Source organism: Aquarana catesbeiana, linkage group LG13, assembly GCF_042186555.1.
Source record: "Aquarana catesbeiana isolate 2022-GZ linkage group LG13, ASM4218655v1, whole genome shotgun sequence".
Lineage (NCBI taxonomy): Eukaryota > Metazoa > Chordata > Amphibia > Anura > Ranidae > Aquarana > Aquarana catesbeiana.
Genome location: NC_133336.1, coordinates 13,959,144 through 13,982,743, shown reverse-complemented (window position 1 = coordinate 13,982,743; position 23,600 = coordinate 13,959,144). Strand labels below are relative to the sequence as shown.

Genomic DNA, 23,600 nt, shown 5'->3' with positions numbered 1-23,600 from the left:
GACAAGAGAGCGCGCGAGAGAGAGAGAGCGGACAAGAGAGCGCGCGAGAGAGAGAGAGAGCGGACAAGAGAGCGCGCCGCGAGAGAGAGAGAGCGGACAAGAGAGCGCGCGCGAGAGAGAGAGAGCGGACAAGAGAGCGCGCGAGAGAGAGAGAGCGGACAAGAGAGCGCGCGAGAGAGAGGAGAGAGCGGACAAGAGAGCGCGCGAGAGAGAGAGAGAGCGGACAAGAGAGCGCGCGCGCGAGAGAGAGAGAGCGGACAAGAGAGCGCGCGCGAGAGAGAGAGCGGACAAGAGAGCGCGCGCGAGAGAGAGCGCGGACAAGAGAGCGTGAGAGAGAGAGAGAGCGGACAAGAGAGCGCGCGAGAGAGGGGGGGACAAGAGAGCGCGCGAGAGGGGGGGGGTACAAGAGAGCGCGCGAGAGAGGGGGGGACAAGAGAGCGCGCGAGAGAGGGGGGACAAGAGAGCGCGCGAGAGAGGGGGGACAAGAGAGAGGACAAGAGAGAGGACAAGAAGAGCGCGAGAGAGAGAGAGAGAGGACGAGAGAGAGAGAGAGAGAGAGAGGAGAGAGAGAGAGAGAGAGAGAGGAGAGAGAGAGAGAGAGAGGACGGGAGAGAGAGAGAGAGAGAGAGAGAGAGAGGACGAGAGAGAGAGAGGACGAGAGAGAGAGAGGACGAGGAGAGAGAGAGGACGAGGGAGAGAGGACGAGAGAGAGAGGGAGGACGAGAGAGAGAGGGAGGGACGAGAGAGAGAGGGAGGACGAGAGAGAGAGGGGACAAGAGAGAGAGAGGGGACAAGAGAGCGAGAGGGGGGTGAGAGAGAGAGAGAGAGACACACACACACACAGACCAGGTTGAATATAAATCCTTTGACCTCCGTACCTCTATCTCCTGCAGCCAGCATGGGGGAGAGCCTGAGGGGTCCTTCTAGAAGCGGGGGAGGGGAGAGGAAAGCCCGATTCTCCGGTACGCGGTTTATTGGCGACAATCCATACGGTGAGCTCTCTGAAAACATTGAAAGACGTGAAATGTAGAACCTCTGACTACAAAGTACAGATATTATTTCCATCACAGCTCAGTAGTTGCGAATGAGAACTGGAAAATGTTATGGAAAAGACACAAAACTACGCACTACGCTGAATGGCGAATAAACATCACAAGACAGCTAATGTAATAGGCTCCGAATGAATGGATGATGATAATGCTGAGAATATGAGCTACTCTGGGGTGAGATTTTACAGCGCACAGGCGACTTCCCTGTCCTGTATATCAAAATTTCACGATGGCTTTGTATGTTCCTTTTACCCAAAATGGCGGCTCACATACAGCAAATATGCAAAAATCATACAAACATCTAATTCCTATATAAGTGTGAGGATCTTCCCATATATCGGAGAACATTAGTAGATCTTTGTTCCAATGTAGCTGTTCATTTCAGTTCATTTCAGGTGAACTCACTTTAAATGTCAGTGTACAAAGATGTAATCATTTAATCAGGGCAGTATTCCAACATAACGACCCCAAACACACCTCCAAGACCACCACTGCCTTGCTAAAGAAGCTGAGGGTAAAGGTGATGGACTGGCCAAGCATGTCTCCAGACCTAAACCCTATTGATCATCTGTGGGACATCCTCAAATGGAAGGTAGAGGAGCGCAAGGTCTCTAACATCCACCAGCTCTGTGATGTCATCATGGAGGAGGGGGAAGAGGACTCCAGTGACAACCTGTGAAGCTCTGGTGACCTCCATGCCCAAGAGGGTTAAGGCAGTGCTGGAAAATAATGGTGGCCACACAAAATATTGACACTTTGGGCCCAATTTGGAGATTTTCACTTAGGGGTGTACTCACTTTTGTTGCCAGCGGTTTAGACATTAAAGCGGGGTTCCACCCAAAAGTGGAACTTCCGCTCATCGGATTCCTCCCCCCCTCTGGTGTCACAATTGCCACCTTTCAGGGCAATTGTGAAAGTATCTGCACCCACTTCCGGGAATAGACTCCCGCCCACAGACACAGGTCCCAGGAGATAGCGGGGACCATTGAGAACGCGCAGCGCGACTCACGCATGTGCAGTAGGGAACTGGAAGTGAAGCCGCAACGCTTCACTTCCTGATTCCCTCACCGAGAATGGCGGCGGCAGCACCTGAGGATCGAGGGACGGTTCGGCCTCGGGTGCCGACATCGCTGGACCCCGGGACAGGTGAGTGTACTTAGTTAAAAGTCAGCAGCTGCAGTATTTGCAGCTGCTGACATCTAGAAAAAAAAAATTTTTTTAATGCTGTGTGTTGAGTTATTTTGAGGGGACAGCAAATTTACACTGTTATACAAGCTGTACACTCACTACTTTACATTGTAGACAAGTGTCATTTCTTCAGTGTTGTCACATGAAAAGATAGAAGAAAAGATTTACAAAAATGTGAGGGGTGTACTTACTTTTGTGAGAGTGTGTGTGTGAGAGTGTGTGTGTGTGTGTGTGAGTGTGTGTGTGTGTGTGTGTGTGTGTGTGTGTGTGTGTGTGTGTGTGTGTGTGTGTGTGTGTGTGTGTGTGTGTGTGTGTATATATATATATATATATTTTTTTTTCATTAATAAATATAACTAAATGTAATTAAAGCGTTAATAAAAAGACAGGAGTACACCCACAAAAAAAAAAAAAAAAAAACCCCTCGATTCACGGTTCGAATAGAGTTTTTTTTTTTTTCACCGCGCTGGTCCTGAGGAGCTGCGGGCAGGAGTTTTTTTTTAGGTGAGGACGCAGCTTCGGCCTAGTCCACGGCGTCCTCGGGGACTAGGCCGAAGCCGCGGCCTCACCTAAAAAACTCCTGCCCGCAGCTCCTCAGGACCAGCGTGGTGAAAAAAAAAAAAAAAAATCAATTTGCTTAAATTTTTAAATCAATTTGACCTCGAAAACTCAAAATTTAAATCGATTTTTTTTCCCAGCCTCATAACAAAGTCCGTGCACCTCTTTAACAGCCAATCAGCTACCATTTTTCTGCTGCAGGTGACAAAATAAAAGCAACCTGATTGGCTGCTAAATGTATCCCAACCAGGAAAGTGTTACATTAGGGATGCATGTTCCTAGGATTATGGTCTATATGATGTCATAGTAGACACAGACAACTATGGGCTGATGGTGTATGTTCCATGAAATAAGGACAGCAATGTAAACATTTATACCTGGGTGGTTAATAAAGACGTCTGCGTACGCTACCAGGAGAAAAATACGACATGTTAAATATACCAAAATTAAATCCTCTCCATATCACTGAGTGTCAGAGTAACGGGGGAGGGGATTGGCACTTACAACTGCACAGAAAACATGTCAATAAAAAGGGGACCGAAATATCTTAAAATGAAAACCCCAAAAATTTCTCTCTAACAAATTTTAAGTCCCAAAAAACATGCTGCAATGCCACTCGTCTACCCGGTGATGGTGGCACCATTTTGGACTTCCTAGTCTCGCCTCTGCTAATGTTCCTAACGCTGCGCATGAGCAATAATGAATGACCTCACAAGTCACACCATGAGGGGGATGGGAGCAGCAAGGGCATGGGGAGAAACACTCAAGGTGCTCTAAAGCAGATGGATAGATTATCTATCCATCCAGATATATATATATATAGATATAGATATAGATATAGATATAGATATAGATATCTATATCTCTATCTATCTATATCTCTATCTATCTATATCTCTATCTATCTATATCTCTATCTATCTCTATATCTCTCTATCTCTCTATCTCTCTATCTCTCTATCTCTCTATCTCTCTATATCTCTCTATCTCTCTATCTCTCTATCTCTATATCTCTCTATCTCTCTATCTATATCTATATCTCTCTATCTATATCTATATCTCTCTATCTATATCTATATCTCTCTATCTATATCTATATCTCTCTATCTATATCTATATCTCTCTATCTATATCTATATCTCTCTATCTATATCTATATCTATATATATCTATATATATATATCTCTATATATCTCTATCTATCTATCTATAGCCCTTGGGGGGCTTTAAATAGAATTTTCCGGATCATGCCGGCAAATCTCACAATTCTAAACACAGCTAAGACTCTTGTGGTTTTTTTATGTATAAATGTGGCGAGTGAGGATCGCTCTCCCGGGTGACATCATTGGAAGTGGATTTCCACCCCCACCCCCCCACTGTGACATCATTCAGTCATTTACCTCTCCCGATGGCTTGGATCACATCCAGAGCATATGGGTCCTTCTCCAGGAGTTCCTGTTTATACTCCGCCTCTGTTAATCTACACAAGCCAAAGAAACATTAGAGACTTGCTACAATCTAAATGTGTGAGAAAAAGTGTGCAAGCATTTTTTTGAAAATGTTCAAATGTTGTCTGGGCAAAAAAAAAAAAATAAATAAAAAATAATCGGTACGGTGCATTTGGAAAGTTCTTTCATGTTGTCATTAGGGGGGATTGTTTGTAAAATTTTGAGGAAAATAAATGAGATTTTGGAATAAGGCTGTAACATAAAAAAATGTGGAAAAAGTGAAGTGCTGTGAATACTTTCCCAATGCTCTGTACATCTCTACAAAACTTGCACATTTCCTAAAGGTCTCTACACTATGTGTAGGGAAAGGCTCTTGGGAGACGTAGTTCCGGGGGTGTGACTACATCAATAGGAACTGACCCTCCCCCAGAAGCTGCCTAAGCTAGAAATTAACCAGCCTGCTGATGCCGTCCTAGGCGTGGGAGATCAGAGTAAGATCTGCCGAGTACTCACTTCTGTCGCAGATGTAAGGTTTCGATCTTCACATCACTCAAATATCTTTCTGCTGCTCTTGCAGTGAGCTAAAAACAAACAGAAGATTACATCATAATGTTACACAATGAGCCAAAATAAGCTGCATTCTCAGTGATGTCACCAGTCTCTAGTGAATGGATAGGCTGCATTCTCAGTGATGTCACCGGTCTCTAGTGAATGGATAGGCTGCACTCTCAGTGATGTCATCTGTTTCTAGTGAGCGGATAAGCTACATTCTCAGTGATGTCACCGCTCTCTAGTGAATGGATAGGCTGCATTCTCAGTGATGTCACTGGTCTCTAGTGAATGGATAGGCTGCATTCTCAGTGATGTCACCGCTCTCTAGTGAATGGATAGGCTGCATTCTCAGTGATGTCATCACTCTCTAGTGAATGGATAGGCTGCATTCTCAGTGATGTCATCACTCTCTAGTGAATGGATAGGCTGCATTCTCAGTGATGTCACTGCTCTCTAGTGAATGGATAGGCTGCATTCTCAGTGATGTCACCGGTCTCTAGTGAAGGGATAGGCTGCATTCTCAGTGATGTCACCGCTCTCTAGTGAATGGATAGGCTGCAGAATAACCCCTCCTACTACCAACAATGCACTACCTGTGTCCCTCAATAGACTCCAAGAAAAGGATGGTGAATACAAGCATATTATTTCCTTCCTCAGCCATTGAGGAACACAGGAAGTCTTTAAGCCTTGGGACATTCAAAATGAATCCAGCTGAGGACTGGACAACAGAACTGGGGACAGCCTGTAGCCCAGAAAGCCGCCTGACGGACCTACAACCAAAACTGGTATCAGATGAGGCTGAAACATCCTGGTAGAACTTTGGCCAAGTTTAGTGTGGTGGACTTTGTTGCCCCTCTAAAAAGTGATCTATGGTGGATTGCTTTTTCGGAGGCATTTGACAGGTGGTGAAGAGAGGACACGTCACCTCTTCCCCGTCTGTTTTGACTTTGATGCAACCATGTGCATTACATGTGATTGCAGGGCGTTTGTGGCACAGCTACTTTAACTTGAATGGGTTGCGTTTGTCGAGCAGTAGAGTGATAGGGGGTATACATTTTTTGCCACAGCTGTGAAGCATGGCATCACTTTTGCAGTATGTGTACACCCCAACCTGGCTGCCTCTGTAGCTTAAGGAGGGAGGGCAGCAAAAACGCAGCTTGGCTGCCCATTTTTACCATCCTCCAACCACAAGTGTTAACATGCCATTGGAAAACGCGGGCACAGAAGAACCAGACGGCAGCCTTGCAAACCTGGGAAACAGTTACTTGATGCTGAAAAAGTCCAAGAAGACCTCACAGATCTAGTAGAGCGCGCCTTGACAGGAGTGATGGAACATTGAGACTAGAGGCTTGGATGATGCCTAAGCCACGTACAGATGGTGCAACGAGAAGCTGGTGCACCTTTCAGATTCCATCCAGAATGACAAAGTCTCTCTTTCAATCTTCATGAAAGATTCAATGGTGGAGAGAGAATCTCACAGCTTGAACCACAACCAGAAGATGAAAGGAAAGTTCCATTTGGTGAACTGGAGCCAAATGGAGAGATAAGGGAACAGGTCCATGAAGAACATCCTGCTTTAAAGGAAGTCCTGGGCATCAACACCACCTTTGTCTCTATGCAAAACCAGAAAGTTTCTTGCAAGATAAGGCCAACCGTTCAGACACCAGCCTTGGAGGAGAAGAGATGGCTACAAAGAATACCAACCTTGTGAGTGAATATAGAGGGTAAATGTCGCTAATTGGTTCAAAGGCCTGCTTTTGAGAACTAGATTTAGATCCCATGAGGTTGTAGGGGAACAGAAGAGAGGAGCTACATTAGAGATCCCCTATACAAAAGGTCCTATTTAAGGAGGCCAACAAGCTCTGAAACAGAATACAGAGGGCAGAAACCCGACCCTGAAAATACCCGAGGGTCAAATGCTGGTTTGGACCAGGTACAGGAAGATTAGTCCAACAGAGAAACCTCATGTAGTGGAAGCCCAAAATAACTATGCCTTCCATGTCTGATGATGGACCTTATGGGAAGTAGATCTCCTAGCTTTGCGCATCGTAAGAATCGTCAGCCTCTCAGAACCTGAAAAACCTCCTAGGACACAGGAAAACAACTGAGGCATGCTAGTAGTAGGTGGGGTTATCATGGGCCAGCCTACAGTTTGCATGCAAGTGTCTAATTTTCTTGTAGGTGAAAGTATAACCTGAAGGTAAAGAAAACTCCCCGTGTCCCTCATAGTACAAGAAACAAATAATAAAGCTACAGTCATGCTCAAAAGTTTGCATACCCTGGCAGAAATTGTGAAATTTTGGCATTTATATTGAAAATATGACCGATCGTGCCAAAAAAACTGTCTTTTATTTAAGCATAGCAATCACATAAAGCCATTTATTATCACATATGATTTAAAAAGAATACAAAAAAACTAACAAAAATCACCCAAATGGCCCTGATAAAAAGTTTACATACCCTGGAATGTTTGGCCCTGGTACAGGCACAGAAGGTGGCACACACAGGTTAAAATGGCAATTAAAAGGTTAATTTCCCACATTTGTGGCTTTTTAAAATCACAATTAGTGTCTTTGTATAAATAGTCAATGAGTTTGTTAGCTCTCACATGGATGCACTAAGCAGGCTACACACTGAGCCATGAGGAGGTAGAAAAGAACAGTCAAAAGACCTGCGTAACAAGGTAATGAAACTTTACAAAGATGGAAAATGATATAAAAAGATATCCAAAGCCTTGAATATGCCAGTCAGTACTGTTTAAATCACTTATTAAGAAGTGGAAAGTTCGGGGGCTCTTTTAATACCAAGCCAAGGTCCGGTAGACCAAGAAAGATTGCATCCACAACTGGCAGAAGAATTGCCCAGGAAACAAAGAAAAACCCCACAGGTAACCTCAGGAGAAATACAGGCTGCTCTCCAAAAAGACGGTGTGGTTGTTTTTAAGGAGCACAATTCAACGATACTTGAACAAAAAAAGAACTGCATTATTGAGCTGCCAGAAGGAAGCCTTTACTGCGCCAATGCCACAAAAAAAACCCAATGAGGCATGCCAAGGTGTGGTTGGACAACTTGTACAGTAAAGGATTCTTTCTGGCAACTTGACCATGCAGCTCTTTTTTGTTCAAGTATCATCGTATTGTGAGCCTTAAAAACAACCACACCATCTTTTTCTCAGAGCAGCCTGTATTTCTCCTGAGGTTTCCTGTGGGGTTTTTGCTTTGTATCCTAAACAGTTCCCGTTGCAGTTGTGGCTGCAATCTTTCTTGATCTACCTGACCTTGGCTCGGTATCAAGAGATCCCCAAATTTTCCATTTCTTATTAAGTGATTGAACAGTACTGACTGGCTTTGGATATCTTTTTATATCCTTTTCCATCTTTGTAAAGTTTCATTACCTTGTTACGCAGGTCTTTTGACTGTTCTTTTCTACCTCCTCATGGCTCAGTGTCTAGCCTGCTTATTGCATCCATGTGAGAGCTAACAAACTCATTGACTATTTATACACAGACATTAATTGTGATTTAAAAAGCCACAAATGTGTGAAATGCCATTTTAACCTGTGTGTGCCACCTTCTGTGTCTGTACCAAGGCCAAACATTCCAGGGTATGTCAACTATTTATCAGGGCCATTTGGGTGATTTCTGTTATCATTTATGATCTAAAAAGGATCCAAAAACAATGTGATAATACATGTCTTCATGCAATCTTAAATAAAAGACAGTTTTTTTGGCATGATCCATCATATTTTCAATATAAATGCCAAAATTTTAACAATTTCTGTCAGGGTATGCAAACTTTTGAGCACAACTGTATATATGTAAATAACAGAAAGAAAAAAAAAAAATGACACTCACCCAGTTATCATAAGCTTTCTTTTCATATGATCCGACCTGAAGAAAAAAAAACAAAATGAGAGATTTTAGGGGAGCAAAATGGTGAGGGTAGGAATGTAGTACATCAATCAGACATATAAAAGGAGGGGGGTCTTCAAACTTTCTAAAGAAAGGGCAAGTTTACGGTCCTTCGGAAAAGAAGGGAAGGTGGGACTTTAAATGAGATGGATGACTTTGTGGAGGCACATTTGAATGAGTGCAAATTTTTATTGGTATAACATTAAATGCAATAGAATATGGCAATGAGTAAAAGCCACATATACAATAAGTATGCCGATTCATATTGAATCCACCCACACAAAACATACAAGCATGGCATGGGTGAAAGATTACATAGATATAATAATTACAAAACAATTTAATGTTGTATTGCATAGAATGAGTTCATATATATACATATCACATAAAGAACAGCACCAGCAGCGACAATGTGAATATAAAATATAAATATATAAGACCATAATAAATAAATAGGAATGTCAAAATTGATAATCTGCTGCAGACCAGGATTTGATATGTCCATTACAGACATAAATCAGCATCACCTATGCCCGACGCGTTTCGTGTAGAGACACTCTTCAGGGGCAGATGCTCAGGTATGTCTGCAGAGTGTAAAAAATAAAATAAATAATAACATTAGTCTATTTCTGATAGGTAATATAAAGGAAAGGCAAATTTTGCCCATCCTAAGTACTCACAAAACAGTCCAATGCGGTGAGGTGCTGCGATCATGCAATCAGGGTCCCCAGAATAAACGGCCTCCCCTGACACAACTTTTGCTGCCACACTTTCCAGTCATTTCACTGCAGCTCAGCACTTCACTCCAGGTACAAGCTTTGTCCTCACGTAAGTCATTCACTAGGTCTACACACATCCCTCCACGCCATCCTTGGTTTTGCATTTGTTGGCTTTTTCACCCTTTTCCTTTTGTTCCCCTTTTTTCTCACCATTTTTTATTTTTAGATCCCCTTTTTGTCATGTCATTTCACGATCACATTGTCCACTCAATTCACATTCATTTTTATTCTTTTTTTACATATTTTTCATTCAATTTTTGTTCACTCATTTACATAGTCCCATGTACACTTCTTTATTTAGATCACTCCAGGTTACCATTTGGGGTTACCCTGGTCTTTCACTCATGCACCAGCTTTTGTGTCATGGACCATCGGGAGGTTCTGCTATGGGCGCTCTGCTGCGCGCGGCTATAAGTACCTCAGCTCCCGGGGAAGACTATTCTGGGGACCCTGATTGCATGATCGCAGCACCTCACCGCATTGGACTGTTTTGTGAGTACTTAGGATGGGCAAAATTTGCCTTTCCTTTATATTACCCATCAGAAATAGACTAATGTTATTATTTATTTTATTTTTTACACTCTGCAGACATACCTGAGCATCTGCCCCTGAAGAGTGTCTCTACACGAAACGCGTTGGGCATAGGTGATGCTGATTTATGTCTGTAATGGACATATCAAATCCTGGTCTGCAGCAGATTATCAATTTTGACATTCCTATTTATTTATTATGGTCTTATATATTTATATTTTATATTCACATTGTCGCTGCTGGTGCTGTTCTTTATGTGATATGTATATATATGAACTCATTCTATGCAATACAACATTAAATTGTTTTGTAATTATTATATCTATGTAATCTTTCACCCATGCCATGCTTGTATGTTTTGTGTGGGTGGATTCAATATGAATCGGCATACTTATTGTATATGTGGCTTTTACTCATTGCCATATTCTATTGCATTTAATGTTATACCAATAAAAATTTGCACTCATTCAAATGTGCCTCCACAAAGTCATCCATCTCATTTAAAGTCCCACCTTCCCTTCTTTTCCATATATTATAGGGATGGAGGCACACCGCATATGTGCCTCATTTAAAGTCCCACTTTCCCCCTCCATTTTTTAGTTTACGGTCCTTCAGACTTCGGGGGGGGGGGGGGGGGGGGGGGCAGAAAAATGTCCCACCGTCAGTGGGAGCAAAGAATGCCCTTGGTGATCAGTGGGGAAAGAAAGAAAGAAAGAAAGAAAGAAAGAAAGAAAGAAAGAAAGAAAGAAAGAAAGAAAGAAAGAAAGAAAGAAAGAAAGAAAGAAAGAAAGAAAGAAAGAAAGAAAGAAAGAAAGAAAGACCCTAGTGTCAGTGGGAGAATTAGTTTCCCGTCTTTGGTGGCAGTGGGAAGAATAGTACCCCATTGTTGGTGTCAGTGGGAGGAATAGTGCCCCAAGGCCTGGACAAATGGAGGCAAAGGGCTGCATTCTGCTTGTGGGCTGCAGTTTGGAGACCATTGATATAAAGCAGTGGTCTCCAAACTGCAGCCCGGGGGCAGGATGCGACCCTTTGCTTGCTTTTATCAGGCCCTTGGGGCACCATTTCATCCACCGATATCAACAATGGGGCATAAGTCTCTCCCACTGAGACCAGTGAAGGGGCACAACTCCTCCCAGTTACACCAACAATGGGGCACAATTCCTCCCACCAACACCAACGAAGGGGCACAGCTGGGCCCAAAGACGCCAATGATGGGACCCAATTCCTCCCAATGACACCAACGAGAAGGCACAATCCCTCCCCACTGACACCAAAGATGGCGCGTTGTTTATTCCCACCGACGTCGGGACCTTTTCTACTCCCAATGACCACAGTCCGGCCTCCCCTAAAGTCAGTGCGACCGTAAACTGGCCCCCTCTTTAGAAAGTTTGGAGACTCCTGATATAAAAGGAATGCAAGAAGGAGAGAAAGATGGACAGAACCAAGTATGTCTGAATCTTCCAGAAAAAAAAAAAAAATGCCACAAGACCTCAAAACATACACCGGATCTCGTGCAAACATTAACAATTTCTTTCCGCATTCCCAAAGAGCCAACCAATCCCATAACACTCGACAGAAACCAATTATAAACAGGCCACGGGGCCAATTATTTAACCCTTTCTTGAATAGAAGCTATTGTCTAAGAGCCACAAAACAAATTTAGCAGCATCAGCATAGCAATAACTATAACTAAATTGTATAACTAAATAACTTTTATGAGGCTTTTATTTTGTACACCGATTTACTTAAACTCTGCAGTTTTTTTTAATTCTAGGCTGACAAATGCTCAAAAAATGTATTATATACAGTATTTTTTTTTTATTATTATTAACAAATTACTGTTTTAAAACAAGATAATTGTATCTGACAATTGCAGTATTAAACTGTAACTAAAGCGAGGATTATTCACCCAGCGCTCCCTTATCTTTTCCTGTGTGATGAGTTTTGGCCAGTTTGACCGGCGCGAGAGGACCTCATTCCTGCACATGTACAGAAGCTAGCCACCCCAAAGGGGTGGCAAAGGGGAGGCAAATAAGCGGCATGCTTTAAATGGAACAGCAACGGGGGGTGCTTAGCATATGCTGAAGAGAGGTGGGGAACTGACTGGAGGGAGTTCTGCTGTATTCCGCCTTCTCGAGTGCCCATATATTGTGACCACTAAAGAAAAGTTCCTCCTGGGCGGGTACTGATTTGATTAACCCGCCTTGCAGTATTTTTTTTGTTTTTATTTATATATAAAAGTATCAAAGCTACAAAATCCTGACCTGCGTCTGATAGGAGGCGACGCTCCGCTCAGTTTCCTCTTCCAGTTCGGTCAGTCGTGTCCTAGAAAAGGAAATGAGAGACACTGGGTGAGCGCTGAAGGCCCAGCGGGGAGGAGTGACAATTCACCGGACACAATGCCAAGGCTTACCGGACGGCAACGAGCTCGGAGTCGGCCATGATGACTTTCTCATCTGCTTTACTGAGTTTGGCCTCCTTCTGTTCGCGCTCCCTCTCCTGTACTGTCAGCTTCCTGAAAACAAGACGGACAGAAAATCTTATATTTTCTTCCTAAAAGTTCCTACATAGCAAACACCCCCCCCCCCCCCCATCCATCCATATTATGCCATGAAGTGGTGTAACCAAAGCCCGACCATTTAATTTACCAGAGAGCCGGAGCCGGACTTATAGTTCTCGCTTAAAGCGATTGTAAACCCTCTCATTCACCCAGTGAAGTGACTGGGCTCAGGTGATACATATAAGTGGTACCTGTTTATCTGCAGTCTTCTCTACATCCCTTCAAAAGGGCAGAATCGTGTTTAAATCCTTCTACCCGTGTTTCCCCGAAAATAAGACCGGGCCTTATATTAATTTTGGCAACAAAAGACACAATAGGGCTTATTTTCAGGGTAGGTCTTATGTAATGTGCTGTCTCCCCCCCCCCCCCCCTGCCTGTCAGGAATCCCCAGTTAAAGTGGTTGTAAAATCCTATAATCCACTCTATTCCAGTATTATATAATTGTACAAGGTTTGTGTTTCTGTAATATAATTGTGCCAAATACCTTCGTTACAGTGCAGCTGGGTGCTTCCGTGACCCGCCTGAGCTCTCTTCCCCGCTCCAAGCATGGGGGTGGGGGGATAGAGCAAGATCTCTCCCCCCCCCCCGACAGCTGGGAGATGAGAAGGAGAGCAGAGGGAGGTCAGCTGAGTGCCGAGCAGTGCTGTACCGAAGACATTTGGCACAATTACAGAAACACACACACACACTATATAATACTGTAATAGAGTGGATTATAGGATTTTACAACCACTTTAAAACTAGGGCTTATTTTTGGGGTAGGGCTTATATTGCAGCCCTCCAGGAAAAATCACAGTATGCCTTATTTTCAGCATGGGTCTTATTTTCTGGGAAACACTACATCTGCAAGTATCACAGAGGAGTGGGCGGAGAGCTGCAGTTACAGTGTATGAGAGCTGATTGGAGGAAAGGCACCCCTCCTTTCACACAGCAACGGTAGGATACAAAGCAGTGTTCTGAATAGACAAGCTGTGTGCTGAGCTCCCTCCCCCGTCACAAATTTATCTCTAGAGTCATCAAAACTTCTCAGAAGTGACAAGCCGATAACAGAGGAACGAAGCACCAGAGAGAAAAAACACTTAGAGCTTTGGAGAGAGGTAAGTAAACACTACAGATATATGGGCTTTGCTCAGATTTTATGACTGAGGTTTACCACCACTAAAGACAATAGCGATCGTCCCCAGGGCTACAGAAAACAGTGAGAACTCCTGTATAGGGCTCCATCAGTTTAGAAGGGGGGGGGGCCTGGGTCCAAATACTTTGCCAGTGTCCAATCACCTGAAGGTAGCAGCCTTTTACCCAGGCGAGTATTTTTATTATATTCAATAATAAATAATAATAATAATAATAATAATAATAATTTGATAACAGTGACAAATGCCCCAATAAGGGTCAGTTACGGTATATGGAGAAATGGAAGAGATATATCTGTGATCAAATCCAAATGGCTTACATATACAGTATAAAATATATCGGGGGTTATTTACTAAAGGCAAATCTGCTTTGCACTACAAGTGCAAAGTGCACTTAAAATTGCACTGAAAGTGCACTTGGAAGTGCAAGAAAAATAAAAAACAGCATTTTAGCGTGCACATGATTGGATAATAAAATCAGCAGAGCTTCCCCTCATTTCAGATCTACTCCCCAGATGTACAGCAACTGCACTTCCAAGTGCAATTTCAAATGCACTTTGCACTTGTAGTGCAAAGTGGATTTACGTTTCGTAAATAACCCCCCCCCCCATCATGTGCTAAAGGGGTAAGGCCCCTCCCACCTGGGGCAGACTCCGCCTGCTCAGCGGGGGGAATCTGTTCACTGATCCCCGATGGCTGGTCCATGTCCGCTCCCCTTATACAGACACAGCTTGTTCTCCCCTATGGGCGGTCGGATGTAAACGGACCGCCTGTCCGCTCTCAATCAAATCCTGTGAAACGGGAGCGGGGCCAGATCCCACTATCTGTGTCAATGGACGCAGCAGCGGGACTTGGGAGCCAGCCTGCATGGGTGCCCCCAGGGAAAGTGGCTCTCCGTGGGGGCACCCGATGAGGAGAGACCTGGAGTGCCAGTAGGGGACTCCAGAAGAAGAGGATCGGGGCTGCTTTGTGCAAAAAGATTGCACAGGCAAGTATAGGCATTTTTTTTTCAATAAAAGAAACAAAAAACAACTGTTGAAGGTTTACACCCACTATAATTCCCAGTATATATCCACTAAAGTATGCTATAAGCAAGTATTTGGCATTTGGAGAAGAGTAGGGATTGGCCGGCAAGGGGTCACTTGGCCAGCTTGTACATGTAATGCATATATGACAACCAAGAATTCCTGTTTTTATGCAGAACTTTGCTGGAAATATGCAAAGATGTATATAAAAGTGTGCAAAGGGTTCAGTCTGAATTTTTCCTTTTAAAAGAAGAAGTTCACTCCCCCCCACCTGTGCAGTTTCCTCTCGTTTTCCTGGTACACCTCCATCATGACGCTCATCTTCTGCTTCATCTTATCCACCTCCTCCTCCAGCTGCTTCTTCTCCAGAGACAGGGTCTGGTTTGTGTTGTGGAGATTGGTGATACATTCTGAAAAAGGCAGAAATTCACTTAGGATGGGAAATGATCGTGCTTCGAGGTGCTACAACTTACAGTTTAGGTAAAGCCCACAAAACCAAGGAGGAAACCAAGGAGCAAGGCAACCAAAACAACTAAAATACACAGATGAGCTACATATAAAAAAGGAGTTGTTTAATCTGCCAGAGGCCCTAGAGCAGGGGTCTCAAACTGGCGGCCCTCCAGCTGTTGCGAAACTACAAGTCCCATGAGGCATTGCAAGGATGACAGTTACAAGCGTGACTCCCAAAGGCAGAGGCATGATGGGACTTGTAGTTTCGCAACAGCTGGAGGGCCGCCAGTTTGAGACACCTGCCCTAGAGAATAAAATGGTGGGGTGTTGCAATTTTTTTTTATGCCACAAAATATTTGCATAGCGGTTTTTCGAATGTGCATTTTTTTTGGGAAAAAAATTCACTTTAATAAGTTTTAGTGAACAAAACAATAAAATACCCATTTTTTAAAAATAAAATATACAAAGAAGAGAGAAGAGCGCATGGGTTCTGGTGAAATAAACTTTATTTTATGATAAAAATGCACTCACAAGAAAGAAAAAGAATCAGAGCTCATCAAATCACAACTCCCCTCCCCTCTGCGCCCAAATCCTCTCACTGTCCTTGATAGAAGCTCCAGCTGACAGAGTGTGGATACACCAGCAGTGCTTGGATCTCATACACGCCGACAGTTCACATGCACAGGAAAAACGTGCTTGGGGGGAGAGGGGGTCATGTGATGCGAGCAACTGGCTGCTGATGGGGTGTGTGTCCTGTTGCTATGACAACATGTTCCAGGGGACTTGATAAAGGAGGCTGCGCCCTCCGAAACCTGTTGACCTCAAGAACGTTTTCCTACGCATGTGAACTGTCAGCTGGAGCTCCCATCAAAGGTGCTTAGAGGATTTTGGTGCACAGTACCATGGTTGGGAGATGAAAAATATGAATGAGAGCTCATCAAATCGCATCTCTCCTCCATGGTATTGTGCACCAAAATACTCTCACCGCCCTTGATAGGAGCTCCAGCTGACAGTGTGGTTATGGCAGCAGCCCTGGATTGAATGCAGTCGCCGCTGTGCTTAGATCATGCACGCTGACAGTCCACATGCACAGGAAACCATGCTTGGGGTCATGTGATGCGAGCAGCTCGCTGCTGCTGTCTTGTGTTAAATGTTGCTATGACAACCTGTTTCAGGGGGCTTGATAAAGGAGGCAGCGCCCTCCGAAACACGTTGACCTCAAGCACGTTTTCCTGTGAATGTGAACTGTCAGCATGCATGAGATCAAACACAGCGGCAACTGCATTCGATCCAGGACTGCTGCCATATCCACTCTGTAAGCTGGAGCTCCTATCAAGGGCGGTGAGAGAATTTTGGTGCACAGTACCGCAGTGGGGGGAAAAAAAAAAAAAATGAATCTGAGCTCATCAATCACATCTCCACACCACGGTACTGTGTACCAAAACCCTCTCGCTGTCCTCGATAGGAGCGCCAGCTGACAGCATGGATATGGCAGCAATCCTGGACCGAATGTGCATACCCTTGTGGAATGGCGTCAAATTACGGTACATAAAAATCTCCACAGGTGACACTTTACAAAAAAAAAAAAAAAAAAAACACTACACAAGAGGTCTGGCACCAGAATTACTGTTCTCGCTCTGATGTTCGTGACGATACCTCACATGTGTGGTGCAATCACCAGGTACATATGCGTACGGGACCTACATTTGTGTTTGAATTTGCAAGTGGGTGCTTTAAATTTTTTACGTTTTGTTATTGATTTTTTTTATTTTGAGCTTTATTGCCATTACAAGGCATGAACATTCATTGTGATAACACAGGCCATGACAGGTCCTCTTTATGAAGAGATCTGGGGTCTATTAGACACCAAATCTCTCTCCTCTGGCCTCCAAAGCATCAGGTCAAACCAGGGTTGGTTTGATCCGATGCTGTACAAGCCAGCAATGGTTTGCAAACAACAAACCGAAACCAGAAGCGATGAAATCCTTGTCGCTTCCAGTTTCTGACATCACAGAAGAGGGGCGGGAACTTCCATTCCTTCCACTCTTGCCTGGGAATGCAACCCGAATGCATCTTTACCGGGCTTCCCTGATGGGACGGTAGAGCCCAGTAAAGGCGGCAGGAAGAGGGGACTCCGTTCCTCCGCTTGTTAAAGTGATCAGGCAACTGTATAGCCACTGGATCACTTTCACCATGTGCAGAATCACCAGCTGCACATTGACACCAGGATCATGGCTGTCGCTGCAACCATGGTTCTGGTTGAACCACATCAACCCCAAGAGATTATTTAATATAAATATATATACACACACACACACACACACACCCTGTTCATTCATATGAAGTGTGCCTTTTATTGGCGAATTCCCTGTAAGCAGAAATACTGATCATCTTCTCTGACATACAGATTATCTCATTTTGTTTTTGGGGTTTTTCTTTACCTGAAAAATGCTCTTTGGCCTTCACTTCATCTGACAGGTTCTCGTATAGCTGCTTCTTCTCCGATTCAACGCTCTTCAAAGATGCATTCAGCTAAAAAGAGCACAAAAATAACAAATCAAAGATGGACAATCAAAAATACTGTAATCGGGTTGTAAGTGGAACGCTGAAATTTTTATTATCTCCATTCATCCTCTCTCCCATATTAAAAACATATATAAAAAAAAAAAAAAAAAAAAACACATCCCAAAAAGATACTGAATGTAATTCTATAAATCTCACCTTTGCAGCAAAGATTAGCTTCTTTATAGTTTGTTTCTGAGGATCTCCTAAAAGTAACAAAACATGTGTACTTAAAAAGGGTAACTCAACTTTAATGGAAAAAATAGCAAAAAAAAAAAATATATATAATAATATAACAGACAATTTCTACACAGGCCATGTTGTAATTTAATGTAGTTAAAAATGACCTTTCCTTGTCAATCTGCTGCTGCTTAAATTTTCTGTAAAATTCACAGCAATATGGCAACCTGGAGGCGTTCTGTACAGCACTGGTGTACAAAAAGCCTTAAAAAAAAAAAAAAAAAAAAAAAAAACGTACACTGATCAGCCAGAGGGGGATTGATTTTTCTCTGAAAGCTATCAAGGGCCCTGCAGCGGGGAACGGCAACGGGCTCCGGCTAGTGGGGAACGGCAATGGGAACGCCAGCGGCTCCTGCAATCAATGGGTACGCCAGCGGCTCCTGCAATCAATGGGTACGCCAGCGGCTCCTGCAATCAATGGGTACGCCAGCGGCTCCTGCAATCAATGGGTACGCCAGCGGCTCCTGCAATCAATGGGTACGCCAGCGGCTCCTGCAATCAATGGGTACGCCAGCGGCTCCTGCAATCAATGGGTACGCCAGCGGCTCCTGCAATCAATGGGTACGCCAGCGGCTCCTGCAATCAATGGGAACGCCAGCGGCTCCTGCAATCAATGGGTACGCCAGCGGCTCCTGCAATCGGAACGCCAGCGGCTCCTGCAATCGGAACGCCAGCGGCTCCTGCAATGGGCACGCCAGCGGCTCCTGCAATGGGCACGCCAGCGGCTCCTGCAATGGGCACGCCAGCGGCTCCTGCAATGGGCACGCCAGCGGCTCCTGCAATGGGCACGCCAGCGGCTCCTGCAATGGGCACGCCAGCGGCTCCTGCAATGGGCACGCCAGCGGCTCCTGCAATGGGCACGCCAGCGGCTCCTGCAATGGGCACGCCAGCGGCTCCTGCAATGGCATATTTAAGCCATAGTAATAAAATTATCTTCTTTGCTCCATTTTGGTTAAATATACAATTGGAAGTTTTTACCCACTCAGAGTACAGCAACGGTCTCTTACAACACCCATTCACCAACCCACACCCTAGCTGCACTTCCCCAACCACTCTGTTTAAGCTCTTGCAAGATACTTACTGCTTCTGACCATGGAAGGACCATGTGACCTTCTCCCATGGTGCAGCCTAAATAACGTTACACGAGTAGGACGGGCGATATCAACCCTGGATAAGCTCCGACACCATCCCACATGGAGCTTACACAGGGGTTTGACTAATAGAGCAAATGGGGAAACAAGTATAAGTGGGTCCTGGATGGTATTTGAAGAGACTCTCACTTTGATCTTGATGTTAAATTTTTTTATTCTGGAAACAAAATCTTAAAGATACAAAAAACAAAAAGGAGGAGGGTTGGGGTGAAGGAATGGATGATAGAGGCAGGAACAAGGCTTCTTACCTAAAGGCTCCCCATTTTCAAAATCCCACTGGATACTGGCAAGCATCCCATCCTCATCCTCATCTTTGTTGATTTCTTCCACCCCTGAGCTCCAATCCTTCATTTTCAGCAAACTGTCAATAAGAGACTGTGAAGAAAAAACAGGTCAGATGATTGGCTGGTCAATATTCAGTATATATGAAGCTTTTAATCTGACAAAATATTTGTAATTCTGTTCTGTAATTTTTGTGATCCAGTCACTCTGCCCGTTCCCAGACCTCCTCTGAAGTTAAGCAGTATAACATTGTGTGACCATCTTCCCTCAGTCTTACCAACCTGACGGTCCCTCAGCACTGTAACTCAGACCAAACTGGACTGCACACCTGTCCTAATCAGGAGTGTATAAATAGACTGCTGGACATTCACCCTGTGCCTAATCAGTGACTTATGTCTGCCTCCTCTACTCTGTTCTAATCATCTTCCTTAACTTGGCAGCTGTCTGCTCAGACCACCTGCTTAGATTTCTGTCACCACTGGTTGCATAGAAGGTTTAGGTTAGGACACACCTCAAGCTGGCTGAGTGGATAATAAAGAAGCAGCTGGATACCAGTGTGGCCATGCTTGTGCTTCAGTTCTGTAAGCACATGTTAGACTGACAGTGCTGTACAAAGCAATAGAGCCTCAGTTATCTTTAAGATATAGAGTACTGGCCTTCCCTCTCTTAGTCTGTTGCTGTTTCACATAATGAGGACACCACCCAATCCACAGCTTAATGTGAAGATGAATGGAAAACCCCTCAGCTACTTCTTGACCACTCCCTTTAAAAAACGCATTTTGCCCCGACCTCTGCGCTTAATCACGTGCTTCCAAATCATGTACCTGGTACATCATTTTACTTCAAGTGGTTGCACTGGGATGATATGCTGCTGCAGGCATCACCCAGGTAATTTTTTTTTTTTTTTTTAAGAGCCGACGGTCGGCTTTCTTGTAATAGCAACCAGAGTGGCTACTAGCCACTTGTTTAATATTACAAGCAGCGGGAGGGAACGGACGCTGCCCGCCTTAGTTCTCTAGGGTCTTTGCTACAAAAAAAAAAAAAATGTATAAAAAAAAAGTATAAATAATCTCACAAAAGTAAGTACACCCCTCACATTTTTGTAAATATTTTCTTCTATCTTTTCATGTGACAACACTGAAGAAATGACACTTTGCTACAATGTAAAGTAGTGAGTGTACAGCTTGTAAAACAGTGTCAATTTGCTGTCCCCTCAAAATAACTCAACACACAGCCATTAATGTCTTGTCCTGGATACTGTATACAGTATATGATGGTTCTAGGTAATTTCATGGCAAAGAAATACTGATTTTTACTTGTAAACAAAAGTCAGAAAAAGACTGGGTCCTTAGGTGGATAATCGTAGAGGTAGAGTGAGGAAGTATAGACCACAATATCTTATTTAATCACATATCTCCCAAAAAATAAAGGGATTATTCAGTGGGCGGTGCCATGCAAATTACTGCTTCTCATCCCTCTGGCCAAACCAGATTCAGAACCGCTGGTGTAGAGTGCAAATATAGTCTAATATTATACAGCCAATTATTCCCCTGGGTATACAATCTCAAAGAAAAGATTAAAAAGATTAAAGATAAACTTACACAAATTGTACTAACAAAAAAAAAAAAAAAAAAAGCCCCACACACTTCGCTTTTTTTGTTTTGTTTACACACTGGATTTTTATATGCAGAATACTTTATTGATCCCAAAATTGATAGCTGCCAAGTCTTCAGTTTTATAACTATTTGCATAGATCAAACATTACAATCACAGAACTGTACTGATACTATGCAGTACCCACCTTGACTTGGCTCTGTTTGTTGCTCAGGTCTTCCTGCATAACCTGCACTGATGAGCTCAGCATCCGAGAGTTCTCCGAGAGTTCGCTGAACCTTTCCTCCCAGCCCTCCGCCTCCTTCGACAGCTGCAAAAGTAACAGACAATTGCATACGTCAGGTACGTGTTGTGTACCCCCCCCCACCCCTCGTGAGCTTGTCAATATTTAACCAACATAACAAACAGATCGTCCCAAAATTGGCAGCAGCTTGTTTGACAATGTGCAGCACGAGGTTCAATAAACATACCAACCAACATTATCTACACTCATCCAACTGCAACAGATTTGCAGCAAAAGTTTTTTTTTTTTTTTTTTTTACAATTTTTCAGTTTTGCAGAATGGTCACGTGACCACCATAGCACCCCCTTTCCACATTGCTGAGACAAATAGGGGGCATGTTTCTGTCCGCAGCATTCAGCCAGAGCCAGTGATATATTTGTCCTATCATCCTTTGCTGCCAGGAACTGCTGTCAATCACTACTAGAAAAGCAGGGGGCGTGTCCGCCCCGTAATCCTTTGATGCCATGCGCTGCGGTCAATCACTCCTGGAAGGGCTAGTCAAGGGGGCTTGTTCAGCCTGTGATGTCAAAGACTGACTTCACAACTGCAGACTGCTGCTCCCCACTGCAGGACCCGCCGCCGCCGTTCCCCGCTACTGCAGGACCCGCCGCCGCCTTTCCCCGCTACTGCAGGACCCGCCGCCGCCTTTCCCCGCTACTGCAGGACCCGCCGCCGCCTTTCCCCGCTACTGCAGGACCCGCCGCCGCCTTTCCCCGCTACTGCAGGACCCGCCGCCGCCTTTCCCCGCTACTGCAGGACCCGCCGCCGCCTTTCCCCGCTACTACAGGACCCGCCGCCGCCTTTCCCCGCTACTACAGGACCCGCCGCCGCCTTTCCCCGCTACTACAGGACCCGCCGCCGCCTTTCCCCGCTACTACAGGACCCGCCGCCGCCTTTCCCCGCTACTACAGGACCCGCCGCCGCCTTTCCCCGCTACTACAGGACCCGCCGCCGCCTTTCCCCGCTACTACAGGACCCGCCGCCGCCTTTCCCCGCTACTACAGGACCCGCCGCCGCCTTTCCCCGCTACTACAGGACCCGCCGCCGCCTTTCCCCGCTACTGCAGGACCCGCCGCCTTTCCCCGCTACTGTAGGACTCGCCGCCGCCTTTCCCCACTACTACAGGACCCGCCGCCGCCTTTCCCCACTACTACAGGACCCGCCGCCGCCTTTCCCCACTACTACAGGACCCGCCGCCGCCTTTCCCCACTACTACAGGACCCGCCGCCGCCTTTCCCCACTACTACAGGACCCGCCGCCGCCTTTCCCCACTACTACAGGACCCGCCGCCGCCTTTCCCCGCTACTACAGGACCCGCCGCCGCCTTTCCCCACTACTACAGGACCCACCCATGGCTAGCCTTGACAGAGTGAGGAAGGAGGACACATTACAGAAGACCAGCAGGTTTACCAGGTATCAATACTTTATAAAGCAGCATAAGCTATAGAAAAAAAAAAAAAATGCATTTGGCAGCTTAGAATGCAACTGAAAATTGTTCAGTGGAAATGTTTACATACTCACAATAATAAATCATTCTATGTTCTCTTGCAGTTTACCATAACATTGAGTGTTTCAGCTCAGGTATCCCCAGGAGTCTGGGTTTATGTTTTTTTTTTTTCAAAAATGACACAATGTGGGTATTGTAGCAGCAGACAGTTCCTCTTTGTTTCTCAGAGATCTCACCTGTTTAATGCTCTCCTGGAGGTGAGCCTGCTCCTCCACTGCATCACGTACCGACGACTCCAGCCGACCTTTGGTAATTTCAAACACTTTCTGTGTTGTGCGGATCTGTACAAAGAAGTGAGAAGTGAGGTCACATGACAGTCAAGAATAGCAATGCGATGCCACAGGATATCCCATCAAAAACAAGAAACGGCCTCCAACACGACTTACCTCTTCTTTTAAAGACTTCTCATTTTTGAAACTATCTTCCAAAGCTTTGATTTTCTCATTCAGTTCCGAAAGCTGAAAAACATTTGTTAGATTTGTAAATTAATTTTTTTTTTTTACACATTAACAGAAAGACAGACCCATTCTCAGTGACATCACTGCTCTCTAGTGATTGGATAGGCTGCATTCTCAGTGATGTCACCGCTCTCTAGTGAATGGATAGGCTGCATTCTCAGTGATGTCACCGCTCTCTAGTGAATGGATAGGCTGCATTCTCAGTGATGTCACTGCTCTCTAGTGATTGGATAGGCTGCATTCTCAGTGATGTCACCGCTCTCTAGTGAATGGATAGGCTGCATTCTCAGTGACATCACTGCTCTCTAGTGAATGGATAG

The 23,600-nt window shown here is 44.7% G+C and overlaps 1 protein-coding gene across 1 annotated transcript in view; it reads right to left on the bottom strand.

Annotated features, from left to right (window-relative positions):
- LOC141117108 (melanoma inhibitory activity protein 2-like) overlaps positions 1-23,600 on the bottom strand; it is a gene marked incomplete in the record, with an annotated part of 86,209 nt that overhangs the window by 8,567 nt on the left and 54,042 nt on the right. The window contains 14 exon segments of the mRNA XM_073609730.1: positions 879-1,001; positions 3,173-3,202; positions 4,196-4,275; positions 4,757-4,824; positions 8,649-8,684; positions 12,280-12,340; positions 12,429-12,530; positions 15,005-15,143; positions 17,625-17,715; positions 17,905-17,951; positions 19,385-19,511; positions 21,220-21,342; positions 22,999-23,103; positions 23,209-23,280. Of these exon segments, the coding sequence (XP_073465831.1) occupies positions 879-1,001; positions 3,173-3,202; positions 4,196-4,275; positions 4,757-4,824; positions 8,649-8,684; positions 12,280-12,340; positions 12,429-12,530; positions 15,005-15,143; positions 17,625-17,715; positions 17,905-17,951; positions 19,385-19,511; positions 21,220-21,342; positions 22,999-23,103; positions 23,209-23,280 (1,204 nt within the window).